Source organism: Acinonyx jubatus, chromosome B3, assembly GCF_027475565.1.
Source record: "Acinonyx jubatus isolate Ajub_Pintada_27869175 chromosome B3, VMU_Ajub_asm_v1.0, whole genome shotgun sequence".
NCBI classification, from domain to species: Eukaryota; Metazoa; Chordata; class Mammalia; order Carnivora; family Felidae; genus Acinonyx; species Acinonyx jubatus.
Window position 1 is genome coordinate 1,982,512 of NC_069386.1, and position 14,665 is coordinate 1,997,176.

The 14,665-nt window shown below is 61.6% G+C and overlaps 2 protein-coding genes and 1 long non-coding RNA gene across 17 annotated transcripts in view; 1 reads left to right on the forward strand and 2 right to left on the reverse strand.

Annotated features, from left to right (window-relative positions):
• Positions 1-14,318, forward strand: part of CEMIP (cell migration inducing hyaluronidase 1) — a 126,715-nt gene extending 112,397 nt beyond the window's left edge. For 7 of the 8 annotated variants that reach the window (XM_027068252.2, XM_053223461.1, XM_053223460.1 and 4 more), the window contains 9 exons: positions 2,684-2,864; positions 3,894-4,109; positions 6,112-6,323; positions 6,967-7,152; positions 9,061-9,265; positions 9,430-9,516; positions 10,073-10,230; positions 12,387-12,487; positions 14,191-14,318. In XM_027068252.2, the coding sequence (XP_026924053.1) occupies positions 2,684-2,864; positions 3,894-4,109; positions 6,112-6,323; positions 6,967-7,152; positions 9,061-9,265; positions 9,430-9,516; positions 10,073-10,230; positions 12,387-12,487; positions 14,191-14,318 (1,474 nt within the window). The remainder of the gene's footprint in view (positions 1-2,683; positions 2,865-3,893; positions 4,110-6,111; positions 6,324-6,966; positions 7,153-9,060; positions 9,266-9,429; positions 9,517-10,072; positions 10,231-12,386; positions 12,488-14,190) is intronic. The other variant, XM_027068251.2, reaches the window with a different exon arrangement.
• Positions 2,471-3,960, reverse strand: LOC113601985 (uncharacterized). The gene is made up of 2 exons (XR_003423368.2): positions 3,360-3,960; positions 2,471-3,022 (listed from the first exon to the last, which is right to left on the reverse strand). It is a non-coding gene; the product is annotated as an uncharacterized LOC113601985 (long non-coding RNA).
• Positions 7,130-14,308, reverse strand: LOC106965916 (uncharacterized). Of its 8 annotated transcripts, none has more exons than XR_008298919.1 (8): positions 14,178-14,276; positions 13,645-13,779; positions 10,091-10,318; positions 9,419-9,648; positions 8,667-9,151; positions 8,304-8,515; positions 7,602-7,690; positions 7,130-7,326 (listed from the first exon to the last, which is right to left on the reverse strand). XR_008298919.1 is itself a non-coding variant. In XM_027068257.2 (7 exons), the coding sequence occupies exons 4-7, from the start codon at positions 8,935-8,937 to the stop codon at positions 7,132-7,134; spliced, it is 762 nt and encodes a 253-aa protein (XP_026924058.2). In that variant the 5' UTR covers positions 8,938-9,151; positions 9,419-9,544; positions 13,645-13,779; positions 14,178-14,276; the 3' UTR covers positions 7,130-7,131. The 8 variants fall into 8 exon arrangements, 2 of the variants coding, with proteins under 2 accessions (XP_026924058.2, XP_053079437.1); XR_008298918.1 differs by having other exon boundaries at positions 10,091-13,257; XM_027068257.2 differs by lacking the exon at positions 10,091-10,318 and having other exon boundaries at positions 7,130-7,321; positions 9,419-9,544.
• Positions 14,319-14,665: the final 347 nt, after the last annotated feature.

The following is a 14,665-nucleotide window of genomic DNA, read 5'->3' on the forward strand; positions in this document are numbered from 1 at the left end:
CTCGTCCTGCGTGCCTTAAGCCAAGTGGCAGCCACAGACGGAATGATGCTCGTGGGAGAGCTCCGCCTGTCGACTGTGAACCCCCCTGTCAGTTACCAGTCAGAGAAGTCACTGAAACAAGGGAGGTTGGCCGGCGGTGGGGTGAGGTCTAGAGCGGGAGAGAGAAATCAAGCGTTCAGTGTCGAATGGCAGGCGGCAGGGGGACCTGATGTTCCAGATGCACGGGGTAGTTCCGGGGCTACGGTGTCTGGGGTCAGTGGCCGCGGGTTCCTCTGATAGCACCTTACTCGGAGCATTGCACCCACTTCTGGGGACGGGGGAGAGAGAGATGGGCCAAAGCACGCTTGGAGGACGGTACCCAGGAAGGTGACAGAGCCCAGCGCTGTGTCACACGCAGACTGGGAACTCCGGTCAGGAGTTCAGGGGTCAGACGAGGGGGACCAGCACGGGAGGCGACGTCACACATGGTCGGGGCTTCCAGACGCTTACAAGACGGAACTCATTCCCCATGGGCCCCACGGTTAGAAGGAGTTTAGTGCGGGAAGAACTGTCTGACGGCCAGGCCTGTTCATCAGCAGAAACGTAGGGCTGTCCTGAGGGGTCCCGGGCTCTCTGTTGCAGAACATGTTTCAGGCAAAGCGGGGGGAGGCTGGCCAGGTGGCTGGAGGAGGGGGGACCGGGAGAGCTGGCCAGCTCACGGAGCAGAGGGGCTCGGTCGGTTCCCGGGGGAGCCTCAGCTGGGTCGGTGTGAGGACGTCTGTCCCCCATCTGATGGTGATTCTGCTCAGACGTGAACCCAAACCCGATGGCCAGGCTCTGAGCCGGGCAGACGTGCGGGGGTCTGCTCCCCGAGGGCCGAGAGCCCTCCTGCCCCCAGAGCTTCCCCCCCCCCCCCCCCCCGCCTTTCTCCGGAGAAATATAATCCCTGCCTCTGTGGGCAGGACACGGGCCCGGAGCTCCCACCCCAGTGGACGTGCGCCTTTGCAAAGATTCTGCGGACAGAACCACGGCCTCCTTTGGCACAAGTGGTCTGGAAGCCCTGGTCTCCGTCTGGTCGCAGCGATAGACCAGCCCCTTTGGGTGGTGTTTATGAGTAACTCTGGATCTGCGTACTTGGGCGTTTTTTTTGCTGAGAGTTACCAGCCCTCCGGGGCCGGAATGTTCTGATGACTTTCAGGGCTGAGTTTGTTTATGGAGGCCCGACAGTTCTGCCGAACCGGGCAAGTCCCTCACGTGGCGTTTGTGAGCAGGGACCGTGTCCTCCTGGTCACGAGGGATTCGTCCGCAATGGTCCTTGGCTGGGCTTAGATGAAAAGTAAGCATACGCTTTGCATACACAGCCAGTAAGAGTGGCTGGTTCCCAAGATGCCTTAACTTAAACAGTGCCCGGAGGCACCCCCTGAGAACCAGGATCCAAGGCGCCAGCGCGAATCGACTGCTTTCAAAGATGCGGAAATGCAGGAAGTCCTTGGTGTCGACTGAAGCCACGCACCAAGGCTGGTGTGATCTGGGCTTTCCCGGGGGACCTGCGTGTGGGGAGGGGAGCCCCAGGGAGAGGACGGGGGGCTGTGGTGTATCCTCCCAGGGACAGACCCTTCTCTATGCTTCTTTCCCTCTTTCTGCCCTCCCTCCTTCATGCCAGCAGTGGAAGGAGGGGACCTGGCCCAGAAGCACAAATACCAGCAGAACCATGCACATTGGGCTTCCAGAACAAACAAGCCTAGGTTCAGGGTCACCGAGAAGCCCAGCTGGCCCTTGCCGGGCCCCGCGCAGGAGTCCGAGGGCAGAGGAGAGGAGTCTCTGAGTCCCCGCCCTCTGCTGAGCCAAGTTGCCCATTCTCCGGTCCTTTCTACCTCCGCCTCCCATCCTCTCCGACTCCTGGAGATCAGAGCCTTCTTGGGGTCCTTTGACAGCCCACAGTCTTGCCTTCCCAGTGGGGCCTGCCGCTCCTGTAGGGTTATGTGCCCTGAAAGGTCACGTGCGTTATCTCGCTACAGCATCATCACCTTCCGTTCTGTCTCCCCCCTTGCCTGTTTTCCAGACCCAACAGATTCACAATTGAAAGGCTTACTCAGAGGAAACCCATTTGGGTCTTAATCTGATTAAATGGTTATGGCAACTGAGACTAAATAATGACTAATGGCTCTAGTCTCCCAAGGGACACAATACTGGCATTCTACAGAGTATTTATGGTATTTACCCAATGACTCTTAACAGGATGGAAAAACTGGGGCAAGTGTTTGAATAGAGGATGATTCCCCAGCCCCCAAGCCAGCAACTAAACACATATCCATCCATCCATTCCTCCATCTATCCTTCCATACATCCATCCACCCACCCTTCCTGTCTTCCTTCTTTCCTTCCTTCCTTTCATCCATCCACCCACCCTTCCTGTCTTCCTTCTTTCCTTCCTTCCTTTCATCCACCCATCCATCCAGCCTTCCTTCCTTCCACCCATCCATCCATCAAGTCATCTAGCAATCATTTATTGACATTTACTGTGTCTATAAATACCTTCTCATGAACTGATGAATCAATAACGCCCTGCAGCGAGGAGTAGCAGGAGGTGGGGATCAGGACGGTTTACCCAGAAAGTCTCTGTTTCCATCACCTTGAAGGGTGCAAACAACTCGTTGGCATAACGTGGCGAACAGGCTGACCTCTCACTTCCTTAACTCTGTAGGAATTTTCCGATCCGAGGAATTCAGTTCTATGACGGCCCCATCAACATCCAGAACTGCACCTTCCGCAAGTTTGTGGCCCTGGAGGGCCGGCACACCAGTGCCCTGGCCTTCCGGCTGAACAACGCCTGGCAGAGCTGCCCCCATAACAATGTGACCAACATTGCCTTTGAGGATGTCCCGGTGAGTGAGGTGCTGGGGCAGACTCTGGGCAAATCCAGACTTTGGGCAGTGATTCACAAGTCCCCCAGGGCTGGAGTTTGAGCCGTTGCCACCACCGCAGGGAGCGAACGACTTCCTCCAAGCAGGCTGGGCCGCGCCCCAGCCCGTCTGCATCCAAGCTGGAAAAGTACAAGTGTAGGTTGCCCTACAGGTCAGGTCTGGCTGCGTCCCACTTGCCCTCCCCCTGCCCCGAACCCCCCAGAGCCTCAGCACAGCCTCCCTCCAGACGCAAGGTCCTGAGGCTGTTCCTCCACAGGCCTCGGTTTTGACTATGGAGTCTTGTGACAGGGTCACCTGGGTTGGTCCGTTAATCTCCAATCCCAGGGTTTCCAAGGCGCTCATGTCTCTCTGAGAGGGCACCACAAATGGGGTCTTCCTGGGCACAGACAGGTGCCAATGAAGAGCTGGGGGTGAGGAGGGCGGGACGGAGGGTGGCACTTTGAGGCTGGGAGGGACCTGGGATGCTTTGTCTGGGCTCTGGATCCCCCAGAACTTTCTTCCTTCTCCTCCCCTCTGGTCGTGCCCTTTGCCCGTCTGCCTTGCGCCGGCAGGCTGAAGGGAAAGGCATGAGAACTTGTGACTTCATTTCTTTACTCAGGCCACCGAGGCCTGGGAGAGGTCAGTCACAGAGTCCGCCACGGGCTCGTGTCGACAGACTGTCCTCCTCAAACAGGTGCACACACCCCCCTCTTAGACACACAGCACACGGTCCTCTCTCACACGTTGCCCCACGTGTGTGCTTTCTCATGCACACACCTCTCTCCCCCTCTCACACTTGTGCACGCACGCACACACACACACTCCTGTGCCCCCTCCTTTCTGCAGGCTTTGAGCCCGCACCTCAGAGCACTCTCCACGGTCACCCACAGCAGCCAGGCCTCGTGTGAGCAGAGGCCAAACGAATGCGTTGGGTCTGGAGTGGAGGCCGGTGAGCGGGCTGCAGTCTCCCTTCACCTCTGGCCCAGCCTCACTTCCCGGGGCTCTGTTTAGATTACTTCCAGAGTGTTCTTCGGAGAGCCGGGGCCCTGGTTCAACCAGCTGGACATGGATGGGGATAAGACGTCCGTGTTCCATGATGTCGACGGCTCTGTGTCCGAGTACCCGGGGTCCTACCTCACCAAGGACGACAACTGGCTGGTCCGGCACCCGGACTGCATCAACGTCCCCGACTGGAGAGGGGCCATCTGCAGCGGGCGCTACGCACAGGTGGGGAAGCAAGGGCACCCCTGGTGTCACCAGCCCCTCAGCAGGAGCGAGCGCCTGCTGTATGCCCTTTCAAAAAATCAAAGTGAAAACCGTGTTGTAGGCAGAAAGCAGGATGCCTAGGAGGAGGGCACTGGGAGGTCACTCAGATTCAAGTCAGGCCCCAGTGCCTGGAGTCAGTGCAAAGACGCGGACACATGTGGAACCAGACCCGTGGGTGACTGTTGGAGCCTCAGTGTCCTCATCTGTGAAATCAGGATAATAGTCGAACCTCCTTCTGAGATGGCGGGCCTAAGGTTCATATGACGGATGCAAAGTGCGTCGCCGGCCCCATCCGCCGGAAATGTAACGCAAACCAGCCCCGTGGCCCTAAATTTTCCAGAGGCCCTGTGAGAAAGAAAAAAGAAACAAGAAATTAATCGTAATAATATATTTTAACTTAGCGTACTGAAAATCCTATCATCTCAACACGCAATGGATTTACAAAAATCGTTAGTGAGGTACTTTTCCTGGATGTAATTTTTCCTCCTCTAAGTCTTCGAAATCCACGACACGGTTTCCACTTCGAGCCCGCTCAGTTTGGATGCAGATTTTCGACGAAGTGAAAGGTAGTCCTACCTCCCCAAAAGGATAAAGTCACGTGCGGTGGGAAAATATTTTACACTGCTTTGGGTTTGAGGTTTAAATTAATCAAAATTTAAAACCCAGGTGGGTCCTCAGCCACACCGGTCACGTTTCCGGGGCTCGGGGGCCACATGTGGCCAATGGCCGTCGTGGGGAACAGCACCTGGGACACGACGGAGCCGAAAATACCAGCTAGCTGTTACGATGCTGGCATTAGCTGTTATTGGGTGATGGTGAATAAACGACAAGAGGGAAGATAGCCAGGAAAACGCAGCATTAAAGTAAGAGGGGAGTCCCGGGGCCGGCAGGGGACACACGTGTACGAAGAAGCTGTCCTCGCGATCACCACACAGGCGGACACTGTGGACGTCAGGACTGGGGGGTGGGGGAGAAAGGAGCCGGAAGGTGGCCTGGGGTCCGGCAGAGGCGGGAGAGCGAGCTGGTGCCAGAGAGGGGAAGGGGCCACAGGGCCAGGTGGGCACAGGGAGGTGAGGGTGCTGGCGAAACCAGGCCTGGATCTTCCCCCGCACCCTGTCTCTCCCACACGCGGCTTGTCTTCTGTGCAAAAGCTCTGTCAGCACCTGCCCGGTTCTCCTGAGCGGCTGCTGCTTAATTATTGCTCATAATCTCTCCCCTTCCCTTTACAGCTTTCGCGTGCTGTAACACACCCTTAAAGCTTCGGTCCTCGGGACGGCCCCGTGCCACGGGCAGCCGAAGCGCCTCTTTCCATCCCGTAGGCGGTACGGGGGAGACCACCCCTCCCTCCCGCGTGCCCAGTTTTGCGCTGCTGTGCTGGCCGTGGCCGTGGTGGTGTCACCTGCACAGGGGCCGTGCCACAGGGCAGGACGCCAAGATCTCCACCGAGGCGGGCCCAAAACAATGCGGCTCTTGGGTCCCTGGGACCCCAGAGCTCGTAGTCTCGCTTTCAGGGACTCCTCTGCAGCAGGACAGTGCTCCTTCGTGCAGGGCGTAGTGACACGGGGCCTGGCCACGGGGGCCTGGCCACGGGAGGCAGACAGAGAAGGAACGTGCCCAAAGCTGCCTCACAGACGCAGGCAGGACAGCGGCAGGGGCGAGGGGGCTGCGCGCACAGGATTGGCCAGTTCGCCCCCCCCGCCCCCCGCAGTCCGCCATCTGACTGTTAAGCAGACTCCTCCCGTGTTTCTAACGCTGTGTCCCGGACAGAGCCCTTTGTTGAGAAGGTGTCGCGGGATCGCGCAGAACGGCGATGGCCGCGCCCCCAGCCGTCCATTCACGCATCCTTAAAAGGGCTCCTCGGAACGTTCCTTTGAAAGCGGGGCCCGTTGTCAGATGTTAACCAGACGCTCTGGAATAATCCCTTGTAACTGTCCTGTCGTGTTTCCTTTTTGGGTCCTGAAAGATGTACATTCAGGCCTACAAGACCAGCAACCTACGGATGAAGATCATCAAGAACGACTTCCCCAGCCGCCCCCTCCACCTAGAGGGGGCCCTGGCCCGCAGCACCCATTACCAGCAGTACCAGCCGGTGGTCGCCCTGCAGAAGGGCTACACCGTGCACTGGGACCAGCCGGCGCCCGCCGAGCTGGCCATCTGGCTCATCAACTTCAACAAGTAAGTGGGCGCAGCCGCTCCGACGGAGCCCCAGGCAGCGGTGGTGACGCCTCGGGACCGCAGGCCGGCCCACGTCACCCCTGCAGAGGGGCCAAGGGCACCCAGTAGTCCAGAATCTGAGCCCCGGGCGGAGCCCCCCTGCCCCAGGCGCGGCCGGGCTCAGGCAGAAAGCCTGGCTCCACGGGCCTCCCTGCACCCCACGTGGGAGCGGGGGCCAGCGTCCCCTCGAGGTGCAGCACGACAGCATTCCCGCCCGGATCTGGCCTCCGGCGTCGGTGTTCGGGTGCTGTCTGTGCCTGTCACTTGTCACGTGCTCCTGGGACACGGACGCCAAGCAGATGTGGAAAATGACACCGAAAGAGATGAAATGAGCCCTGAGACCGGGCTGGACCAGGAGGGGCTGAGCTGCAGGGCAGCACCCCGGCCTAGGCCCGGGCGGCGCCCAGGGAGCCCCTCGCCCTGCCAGCCACGCTCCCCGCCCCCAACACTTGGCAGCCGGATGGTCACGCCCCCCCCCCCCCCCCAGCAGAAATGGAGGTGCCGTCTGGGGGAGAATTCTCTGGTCTCTCTCCAGGCGGGCCCCAGACTCTCTGAGGCCTGGACGCCCTTGCTTGTGGCCTGACCCCCCCCCCCCCGCCTCTAGGGGCGACTGGATCCGAGTGGGGTTCTGCTACCCCCGCGGCACGTCCTTCTCCATTCTCTCCGACGTGCACAACCGCCTGCTGAAGCAGACATCCAAGACGGGCACCTTCGTGCGGACCCTCCAGATGGACAAGGTGGAACAGAGCTTTACGGGCAGGGGCCACTACTACTGGGACGAGGACTCAGGGTGAGGACCCCCGCCGCGGCAGGGCGGCTCGGCCCCGGGCCATGCCCCTGGCCCTCCCAGCAGGCCAACCCCCACCGGGTTACCTGCCATTGACGGAGAACGCTTTCCCAGGGGCTCCGACTCAGGGGCCGAACTCAGGTTCCATCCGCCAGTGACATTTTCCAAGCTGCTAAGCTGGGGGTAAACATTCCGTGAATAGACACGGGGATGGGAGGAAATAGGCCCATTTCAGGCAAAAAGCAAAAGCAGCTTTTCCTTAGAACGGAGGAGCCACGGTCCGTTCCCTCGGGTCCTCCCAAGCCAGGGGGAGCAGATGACCTCATCCCTCGTCCAGAAGGGGACAAAGAAGGGACAGAGGAAATAGCGGGGTCCTGCCCCGAGGCCACGGCACAACCTTGGCACGGCTCGTTTCGAACCCGGGTCCACCTCTCCCCAGAGCCGTCACTCACCCTTTGCTGGACGGCACTAGGCACTGCTCAGTGGAGGGATAACAGGGATAGAGTGTCTGTGGAGAATAGGGAGCTGTCTGGTCCCCTCCCTGAAAAACAGAGTAAGTCCCACACCTCCGGAATGCCAACAATGTCCGAGCGGTGAGGCCGCTTAGAGCCATTCCCCTGGGGAGTGACCGTAAAGGATCCCTTGATGGCCGTGTTCCCTCTTGATTGCAATCAGCGATAAGGAGATACCTAGCAGGGGCACTCTCTATCCCTTTCAGACACGGTTTTATCAATTTGATGAGAGAAAAATTAGAATTTGAAAATCAGAGGCATTAGTAAAATGCTAGGTTTGGGGGGAAATAAATAGCACCCGATTTTCACATAAATTCTACACCACTCGTGGGGCAGACAAGACCACAGGTGAAGAGGGAACAGAGACTTAGGCTGATGGAACCGTTGGAGGACAGCGCCAACCGACAAAGTCCCCAGGTGTGCCTGCCGGCCCCAGGAGGCACCGCGTAATTGCGGACGCCCCCCAGCCACCCCCCAAGACTCAGGGTACGGAGGGGCGGACCGGGGAGCCCAGCCTCTGCAGGCCGACCTCCACACCCACCGTCAGTGCCTGGTGGTGATTAGGCTGTGCTTTAATTTGGTGACACCCTTGGGGGCTGCGAGCTGGGTTACAGGACCCAAAGCACTGGGCTTTCCCAATACCTGGGGCCCCTCTGAAGTCTCGATCGGCCCCTCTGCGCGTCCAGGTGCTTCCCTGGCACAACCGGCTGTGCGGCGGTGGGTGGAGGTCGTGGCATCATGGCGCGAACCCAGCTCGCCGGGCCGTCTGGGCGCAGGCGGTTCCCAGAGAGGGGTCAGCACGGGAACAGCCTTTCGGATGCTGCAGGCGTGGGAGTCAGCCGGGAAGGTTGTTTCTGAGCAGGAGGAACGGTGACAAGTCCTAAGTTAGTGCCTCGGTTTCGTCGGCTGACCCCCTGCACCACCCCCGCGGCATCCAGTCCTGTCCAACAAGCAGGGAAAAGATGGCAGTTTCGAGAAAAATATAGTGAGGAAGGCTCGCCTCACCAGGCACAGTGACAGGGTGGCCCGACTCTGTGACCGTCCTCCCATGTGGTCCCGGGTCAGTCAGCTGCTCGGAGTCCGAGAAAGCAGGGCAGTGACGGCACCTACCGGACGGGACCATCTGAGGGTTAAGCGAGATGGCGTGTCCACTCACGGCCTGCGCGGAGCGTGGCATAGGGCACGTGCCCAGAAAACGGTCCCCGTTGGCGTCGCGAGCTTTGACGCCCGGGTGCTCGTTTCTCTCTCGGACCGCACGTGACCCCGTGGCAGACATAGCCTGGTGGCCATCTCGTAAGGCCCGTGGGTCTCACCGCAGGGCTTGGGAGGTGACGTGAAGACAGAGGGGGAGGAGGGTGGTGAACGCCTGAGCGAGCCCGGCCGTGGCCCCCGCACGCAGGCTGTTGTTCCTGAAGCTGAGAGCCCAGAACGAGAGGGAGAGGTTTGCCTTCTGCTCCGTGAGAGGCTGCGAGCGAATCAGGATCAAGGCCCTGATCCCCAAGAACGCGGGCGTCAGCGACTGCACGGCCACCGCCTACCCCAGGTTCGCCGAGAGAGCTGTGGTGGACGTGCCGATGCCCAGGAAGCTCCGTGGTGCCCAGCTGGTGAGCGGCCGTCACGTTAGGGCCCTTTCCGGACACCCGCTCGGCCCCCCCCACCCCGTCCCATCCTGGGGTGGCCGGGGGTGCGGGGAGGCGGCTGCCCCCGTCAGGCCGTGCCCGTGGCGCCCCCAACCCAGCCAGGGCAGCCGGTCTTACTTGTTTTCCAGAAGACAAAGGACCGCTTCCTGGAGGTGAAGATGGAGAGTTCCAGGCAGCGTTTCTTTCACCTCCTGAGCGACGTGGCTTACATTGAAGTGAGTGGTTCTGGCCCCTGCAGGGGCGCTGCTTGGCCGCAGGGGGAGGCGGTGTTATGTCCTGGGGCTGTTGTCACCGATGACCACAGGCCAGGGTTGCCTGCAACAAAAGAAACTTGTTCTCTGGCCATCCTGGAGGCCCAGCTCAGCAGGGCCAGGTCCCCCTAGAGGGTCTGAGACCGTCTGCCCGAGGCCTCCGCTGACGTCCCCCGGGTTGTGGACGTGCCCCCCCCCCCCCCCCCAGCATCTGCCTCTGTCCTCGCACGGCCTTCACCCTGGGTGTCTGGGCCCCACACCCCCTTCCTTCCTCCTACGAGGACACCCATCGCCGGATTTAGGACGGGCCCTAAATCCAGGATGACCTCATCTCAAGATCCTTAACTTAATTGCATCCGCGCAGACCTTCCAGCCAAGTAAGGTCCCTTTCCCAGTGCCCACCCACACAGAGGGCCCCGGAGAGGGTTTTGTGCTCTGAGTGGCTGCACGGACCGCCCGGCTTCAGGGTCCACGTGGGCGCCCCGAGCCCGCCCCCAGCGGTGCTGCTTTGGGCCTGCAGGTGGACGGGACGAGGTACCCCAGCTCCGAGGACGGCATCCAGATGGTGGCGATCGACGGCAGCCGCGGGCACGTGGTGAGCCACACGAGCTTCAGCAGCACCATGCTGCAGGGCGTCCCGTGGCAGCTGTTCAGTCACGTGGCGGCCATCCCCGACAAGTGAGTCTGCGCACGTCCCCCCCACCCCATTGCGTCCGGTCTAGGGGCACCGAGGGCGCGTTCGAGGTCTGCCTGCACCTCTGACGACCTAAAGGGTGCGGGGCGGAGAATGTAGGTCAGGCCGAGGCGGCCGGGCTGCCCACTTACAAGTGGGAAGCCTGGCCCTGGCCTCGTTCCCCGGCCACGACACGCTTTCCCAGCATGACCTCACCCCGCCCACACTTGCGATGCGATCCAAGTGCCGGTGGCTCTTAAGTTCTCTGGCCCACACCTCTCCCGGCACCGCCACGTCTGACAGGCTACAAGTCTCCCGTGGAACCCAACCTCGCCCTTGGCCGTCGCCTCCCAGCCCGGCCCCTCCTCCCGTTCACCGTGTTTCGGTTCATGGGCCTGAACCCTGCAGACGGCTTGACCACGGTCTGGGCGTCCTGCGTGACTCCCCCTGTCCCTTCCTCCTCTGTGACCGGGTCCCGGCCCCCCACCTGCCCGCTCGCCCTCCGGCCGGGCTTGTCTATGGCTGCGAGGCAGGCCCTCCGGCTCAACCTCCTGACGGGCCAGGCCTCTGCCGCCCCAGCCTGACCCGGCCTCCCTGCCAGCTGCTGGCTTGAATTCCCCCCAGCACCTCCTGTGCCCTTTCCTAGAAATCCCTGGTAACTCCCAATCTAACGCGCACCTCTTTGGTGAGGTCTCTTCCAACACAACCACAAAGTTCTGCCTCTACTAACACATGAGTCTCAGCAGCCCCGGGGATGCGGCCGTTCCCGGGCGAGGACCCGCACTTCCTCACGTCGGGGCCACGTCTAACTCGGTTTTGTGTTTCTCGCTAAACGAGGGGTAGAACTCGCTCTCAGGGGCCACGACCTGGCACGGTGGGAAGTCCGGGTGGCTTGTCGGAACGGCCTCTGCCCTGCCACCATACCCCGTGCTGACGAGTGTAGGCGTTCACAGGCCGTGACAGTCCCATACGGGGCAGACAGGGACACCTCCGAGCATGCAGGCTTCTGGCCCCATCAGGATGCTGTGACGCACGAGGAGCCCCATCTGCGTCCCGCTCCTGGGAGCTAGCCCAGAGCCCAGTCTAGAGGGCACGACCTTTGTCTGGGTTCCCCCGAGCGGCGAGGCTTAGCTGTGCCAAAGGGACGTGAGCTTTTCCTCTGAACTGGAACGATGACGAAATGGCCTCCTGGGAATGGCGCCCGAGCCCAGTGCTGAGAACAAGTGTGCGATGCTCCCTCTCTCTGCTGGCTTCACCTTGCCGTCTCCTGGGGCCTCGTCCCCAGGCAGCCCCAGCTCCCCTCCCTGTCCCTAGGGCTGACGAGCCCGGTGCATCTGAAGGGTGTTCCTTCTGCTCCCGAAGGGACACAAACGGGGGTGACCGCGACTTCCAGAACCCTGTCTGGTTTTTCCGCGTCTGGACTGTGGTCTGTGGTTATGGGATTCCTGTGAGATGTGAGCCGGAAGCCCGTTGGGCTGCTGTTCCTGGGGGGAGGTGCTCCCCTCGCCTGTCCGTCCCGGCCCCGCGGGGTCTGCCACCTTGAGGCTGTGTTCCCAACATGTGGGCCTGAACACAACCAAGGCCGGGAGCAGAGAGTCTCGCCAGGCCCCCAAGCTGGGCTTCTGCAAGTCGGGGCCCGTTCGGCTGGGCGCACGCCTCGCTCCAGGCCCCTGCACCCCGCCTCCGAGCACGACTCCCCTTGGGCCTAGTAAATTTGCCCCAATCTCCCATGTGCAAACCGGGCAGAAAGTGACGTGAACGTGGAGGTTAACACTCCCCAAGCACGCGGTAACCCCAGCTTCTGGCTTGCTCTCCCCCCATGTTTCTATCTGGTCCCAACCCAACGGGCTGAGGACATTCGCGTCAATAAACGCAAGCCGAAGTCCCTCCTCCGTGCACCTACCCCGTCCTCTCTGGGGACAGACACGCATGCAGGCAGCGAGTGAGCTGAGAGCAGGTGTGGGGAGGTCCCCGGGTGCCAACTGCGGCCAGAGGTGTGGGAGGGCGGCCGGGATGTGGGTCAAGCATGGGAAGAGCCGGTCCGCTCGGCACGAGGGACAGGCGGCCTTTCCCCAAACCCGCAGCCGGGCCTCTGGGCGCTGCTGACTGCCCCCACCTACCTGCTCTCCCCTCCTGGCCTCTGACACGTCCTCTCCTGCAGCTCCATTGTGCTCGTGGTGTCGAAGGGACGATACACGTCCAAGGGCCTGTGGACCAGAGTGCTGGAAAAGCTCGGCGCAGATAAGAGCCTCAGGTTGAAAGGTAAGCGATCCAGACCAGGGGTCTACACTGACTGTAAGTCCAGATGCCTGGTGTGGGGGCTGCTGCTACCTCTTGCCGAGACCACAGTGCTCCCCACCAGACCCCAGGGTCCTCAACACTAGGTGGCCTTCTGGAACGTGTGGGCCGGATGCCGCCCGTTCACCATCCCTACACGCCAGCAGCCTCCTCCCAACGTGTGAGCAGACACGGGAAGCCACTTCCTGAGTTGTTCGCCCGTCCGCTCAGCACGGGCCCCCTCCCCTTCTCGTTAAACCAAAGCATCAGCAGCAAAGTGGCTTGATCTACCCCCGTCCCGGCTCCCGCTACAGGGACGGGCGGGGCTCTGCCTCGTCCTCCATGTTCCGGTGGGCTGGACACTCATACGCCCACCGTAAGGGACGTAGGGAGGGACGGAGAAACGAAAGCCCGAGGCATCTCTGCGGCTTGTCCGAGGTCCCTCAGTGCTTCTGCGGTGAAGCCCAGCGCAGACCCCACAGGGAAGCCCGCCCAGCATGACCCTCGTCACCGTCACCACGGAGCCCAGGGGAGGCTGGGAGGGAGGCGGAACAAGCCCGCAGACGCTAACGTCCGCTGGGGTCCACGCGTGGTGCCCGGCTGTGCACCTGCTGAGCTCGCCGCGATTGCCGCGCGTTCACGGGTCACGGTGCCGTTGCTTCCGTCTGGGATGGAACCAGACGCTTAAGTAACTTGCCCAAGATCAGAATTTGGATCCGAACGCTTCTAACCCAGAGCTCAGCTGCCACGCCATCCTGTGAGGAGCATCAAAGCTCGTGGCCCATCATGTGGGACGTCAATTCCTAGCAGCTCCCACGGGAAAGCCCGGAGGCCCTGAAGGCCCTTCCCTCGAGCCAAAAAAGAGCCCCAAGAACAGAGAAGTATCTTCTCGGGCTCAATCCTGGACTCATCTTGGGGCCTCTGCCTTTTTAACTAAGACCGTTGCCAAAAGCTGACGTAGGTGAGGTGATTTAAGTGGCGTCTTCCCAGAGGTGGCACGTGTGTGCCGCCCGCCAGGCCGGGCCGATCCTGAGTGTGGACAGAGAGCCCCACACCCCTCCCTCGGTTAAGCTCCAAAAGCACGGCAGGGCTCGATGCATGGGGCCGGGGGCCTAGACGTCTAGTCTGGCTGCACCACTTACTCTGAACCCTTGGACGGAGTCCTTCCAAAGCCACGGCACGTTGGAGCCGGGAGAGGTCCTGTAGCTGAGCGTCATCCCTCGTGTGGCTGACTGACAGGGGACGCTGGGCTTCAGAGAGGCGCAGGGACTCGCTGGCTAATGGGGGACGCTGGGCTTCAGAGAGGCGCAGGGACTCGCTGGCTAATAGGGGACGCTGGGCTTCAGAGAGGCACAGGGACTCGCTGGTAATGGGGGACGCTGGGCTTCAGAGAGGCGCAGGGACTTGCTGGTGATCAGAGGCTCAGCCCAAAGGCGGCCGGGGCCCCGGGGGGGGGCCTCCTGTGCAAAGCAGGGCCACCACCCCGCACGGCCGACCGGAGGCTCAGGTGAGACCCTGTGTGCCCCTCGCAAATGACGTCATCGGGCGCAAAGCTACTCCCGGGGAGGCAGAGCCCGGGGTGGCTGGGAGAGGGCGCCTGGAAATGCCTGCAGGGAAGGGCGATGGGAGGCCTGGCGGGAGCCGCTCTCTTGGGGTTTCTGTTCATGTGACTCACCCCTGCTTTCCAGAGAAAATGGCGTTCGTTGGCTTCAAAGGGAGCTTCCGGCCCACCTGGGTGACTCTGGACACCGAGGACCACGGTGCCAAAATCTTCCAAGTGGTGCCCATCCCCGTGGTGAGGAAGAAGAAACTGTGAGGACGCCAGCCACCTCGTGTCGCTCCGCAGTGGATGGTGGACTCTTGGCCGCGGGCCAGGGGCAGCCCTGACGGGCGGGGGGGAGGGTATCAGAGACCCTGGCGCGGCCACCCGCCCCCACTCCAGCGTCTCCCTGCGGCCCCCGGGGGGGCAGCCGACCGTGCTGGAGACCTTCCTTCCTGCAGCCTCTCGGGTGCTTCTCTCCTACCTGTGCCTCTTCAGTGGGGGGGCGTGGGGGCCACGCAAGGAGACCCGAGCTGCACTGGCGGCAGGAGCCCTGACCCAGCCGTTCACAGACCCCGCGCTCTGCAGCGCGCACGGCAGGCTGGTCGATACGGGGGAAAGGG